The sequence below is a fragment of the Octopus bimaculoides genome, chromosome 28, assembly GCF_001194135.2.
Source record: "Octopus bimaculoides isolate UCB-OBI-ISO-001 chromosome 28, ASM119413v2, whole genome shotgun sequence".
NCBI classification, from domain to species: Eukaryota; Metazoa; Mollusca; class Cephalopoda; order Octopoda; family Octopodidae; genus Octopus; species Octopus bimaculoides.
This window is the reverse complement of record NC_069008.1, coordinates 9,259,113-9,262,976: the sequence shown is the minus strand read 5'-3', so window position 1 is coordinate 9,262,976 and position 3,864 is coordinate 9,259,113. Positions and strand designations below refer to the sequence as shown.

Here is a 3,864-nt window from a genome sequence, read left to right as displayed (position 1 = left end):
GATTCCCAGACCGGGCGTTGTGAGTGTTTATTGAGCGAAAACACCTAAAGCTCCACGAGGCTCTTGCAGGGGATGGTGGCGAACCCTGCTGTACTCTTTCACCCCAACTTTCTCTCACTCTTTCTTCCTGTTTCTTGAGTAACGCTGTGATGGATTGGCGTCCCGTCCAGCTGGGGGGGACACATATGCAATAGAAACCGGGAAACCGGGCCCATGAGCCTGGCGAGGCGTTGAAAGGGTGACGATATATATATATATATACATATATATATATATACGTATATATACATATATGCACACACATCAGTAGTACATATATTCTGAAAAGAAACACACTCTAAAGCATTAATGCAGTAGTATATGTTTTAGGAAGTTAAATGTTATGACCAGTCATAGAGTTTCACACTTATAAAGAACTTAGGCAACTCATCGGACTCAAATGGCCAAAAGTGCATAATCTCTCTACAAGTGGAGGAAGAAATATGTCACAGGAGTGCTGATGGTGGGACAGAGTTATCCTCCTTATATCAGCTCCAGCCACAGTGAAATTTGAAGGAGCTGCCAGCAGGCCTCTTCAACAAATGGGTAATTCCAACTTTGCAGTAGGAAATGATTCAGATGGGGGCATTGACTAAATATTCTCTGGGCTGAGCAAGTTTTTTAGAAATATTACTCTCTCTGCCAGGTAAAGCGTACATTGTTTGCTCCCATTTATATAAGCCCTTGGTTGTTCAAGGAACATACATTTAATTATGCATGGGGTTTCTTCCTCTTTTAAGCACCATACATTGCTTAAGGTGACATAGCATGCTTCAAAAGTTATGAGCTTTACATTTCACTTTTGTTCCAAGCTAGATGCTGGTGGTGTGTTGCTAGTTGTTCACACACATTGGTGAAGTGAGGAAATTTGTGGTCAGGAATTGAGTGATAAGAAAATAAAAAATACAAAGACTGTAAATCTTATAACTTTTGAAGCATGTTACATCACTTAATGAGGCTTCCTGCACTGTGCAATGCATCTGATGTCATTACATCGTCCCCCATTCAATAGAGCAGAAGGCAGGCAAAAAGAGGGGGCATAAAATAATAGTGATAATTGAAACCATCTTTGCATTGAGCTTTCCCTGTTCTTATGTCTATTTTTCAGGTGCCTTACCAATACGCCTTGCTGTTTTCTTGTTCCCCCTTCTGTTGCTGATGGCTGGATATGCCTTACGGAGAATGCAGAAGCAGAATTGTGCAACGGTTAGTTCTTGTTACTGTTATTTATTGTCTTAATAGCACCAGCGTAGCTCTGATCAAGCAAGCTTATGGCACATAAGTGTTGGTAGTCCTCACTGCCCTGCCCACTGTATCATTGCTATCTTGCTGTCCCCTGCTCCTCTATATACCCAGGTTTCACCAGTCACTGTATTCCCCCACCTTCTTTGCATTCACATGAACTCTCTACTCCCTACTTGTTCATCCTCGGCATATACTTTACCACTACCATCCCATTTATATTCTCATCCCTGTACCTTTAGAGTATGCTCTGGCACATTGCCACCATCTCTCTCTTACCCTTGTTCTCTCTGCACTCTCACACTCTCTCATTCTCTCTCTCTCTCTCTCTCTCTTTCTCTCTTTCTCTTTCTCTCTCTCTCTCTCTCTCTCTCTCTCTCTCTCTCTCTTTCTCATGATTAGACAATAATGAGGTGCATCATGCAAATATACTTTTCTAAATAAACTATTGCATACTCTAACCTAGAGTGGTTTATTAAATGGAATAAATACTATCTCAACTGTTCATGCTACTTGTGTATCTGTTGTAGTTTAGCCCATGGTCAACTTATATCAAGCTTACCTATGACATGCAGATCTATTGTTCCTAATATGCTATGCATCCGCATGGTGAAGATCCAAACTATGTACTTTGAAATATAGTGTCCATATCATGTACTCAGACATTTAGTATCCCATACTGTGTACTTTTATGTGTCATATTCATACTTTTTACATTGACACATGATTCCCATACTATGCAATGATGTATACTCACAAGTACAAGAATATGAGTGTAGAACATGGTTAGAAGATGGGGAGTTGGGATGGGGGGAGCAGTGGTACAGTGAGCACAGCAATGAGGGCAAGAAAAGGGATTGGAAAACAATCACAACGTACGAAGAGGAAATGTGAGGAAGAGAAAGATGCTATTAGAAGAGGAGTTGTAGCTTGATTTCTTAGGGTAGAGTGAGTGAAAAACTTATTGTTACATGAGGGTGGGGCACAGCTCTTCTAGCACTCAGTTTTATGGATGGGTCTTCCCTAGACCTCATATTGCCAAACATCTCAGTCCACTGTCATTTCCTCTATGAACCCCAGCATAGTAAGATCAGTCCTCACCACTTCATCTCATGTCTTCATGGGTCTCCCTCTTCCACAGGTACCATCCACTTTCAGCAACAAGCATTTCTGTATACAGCTGTCTTCACTCATATGCATCACATGTCCAAACCAATGTGTTCTCCTCTCCTGCATACTGCATTTAATCCCTCTTATGTTTAACTTTTCTCTCAACACAGTTATGCTTTGTCGGTCATGCACACTGATGCTGCAAATCCAACAGAGCATACTACCTTTATTCCTCTCCAGCCTACGCATGTCCTCTACATTCAGAGCCCATATCTCACTACCATGTAACATAGCTGTTTTCACACAAGCATCGTACAACCTACCTTTCTCTCTGATAGAGAGTCCTTTTGCTGCCAACAGAGGTAGTAGTTCTCTGAACTTCTTCCACCCTATTCTTATTCTAGAAACAATACTTTCAGAACATCCACCACTATTACTAATTTGGTCACCTAAATAGCAGAAACTATCTACTACCTCAAGAGAGCCTCCTAGGCATTTGAGAGAGTTTTAGTCCCCCTGTGCTCTTAGTACTTACTGTTCTTGTGCATCCTTATCTGATAATCTTTCCAAGATTCCACTGCATCTCTTATGCATCCATAACTTACACTTGGTGCAGCGAATGGAATTACATCCCACTCCTTTCCTACATTTTGAACAGGGCTGTTTGCCAGCCAGAATGAGAGTCTTACCTCCTTTCTTGCTAACAACATTAGCTTTAGCTAAGTTAACTTTAAGGCCCTTTGATTCCAGGTTTTGCCTCCAAGCCTGGAACTTCTTCAAATCTGCTTCAGATTCTGCAATAAGAGTATAATCATGAGCATATAGTAGTTCCCCTGGGCTCCAGTGTTGAATTCATCTGTTATGGCCTGGAGAACTATGATAAATAAGAGTGGACTAAGAACTGATCCCTGGTGTACTTCAACTGTATTCAAGGCCAACTCTCACCTTACTGACAGCATCACCACTCCTCTACCCTTAGCTTCCTTAGAGACCACCAAATATGGGAGTGGGGAACCCTGTCAAAAGCTTTCTCCAGACTGATGAAGGCTAAGTACAAGGGCTTACTTTTAACCATATACTTTTCTTGTAACTATCTCACTATGAAGATGGCATCAGTGGTACTTCTTCCAGGAACAAAACCAAACTGCATCTCATTTAGTTTAATTCTATACCTAATCATCAGGTCATCCCATAAGTTCTGTCCGATTTTACCATTTTAAAAATTGAATGAAATTTAATAGCATTTTAGAATGTCTTATGAAATTAGAAATAATTTTTATGCATTTGTGTTCATTTAAACTAATTAGATATTATTTTACAGAATAATAAAATTAAAATTTCTTTGATTAAAACCCTTTCTAACATGAAAGTATCCAAAGAGCATTTGAGGCATATAATACTTTATGAGTACAAAAAAGGAAACTCTGCAGCCGAAGCGACTCGAAACATACACTCAGTTTATGGGAAAGAATG

General features: G+C 40.2%; 1 protein-coding gene across 3 annotated transcripts in view; it reads left to right on the top strand.

The window, feature by feature from the left end:
- Window positions 1-3,864, top strand: part of LOC106868371 (histone-lysine N-methyltransferase, H3 lysine-79 specific) — a 199,658-nt gene that overhangs the window by 135,923 nt on the left and 59,871 nt on the right. For all 3 annotated transcript variants that reach the window (XM_052977663.1, XM_052977662.1, XM_052977661.1), the window contains exon 6: window positions 1,148-1,245. In XM_052977663.1, coding sequence (XP_052833623.1) covers window positions 1,148-1,245 — 98 coding nt within the window. The remainder of the gene's footprint in view (window positions 1-1,147; window positions 1,246-3,864) is intronic.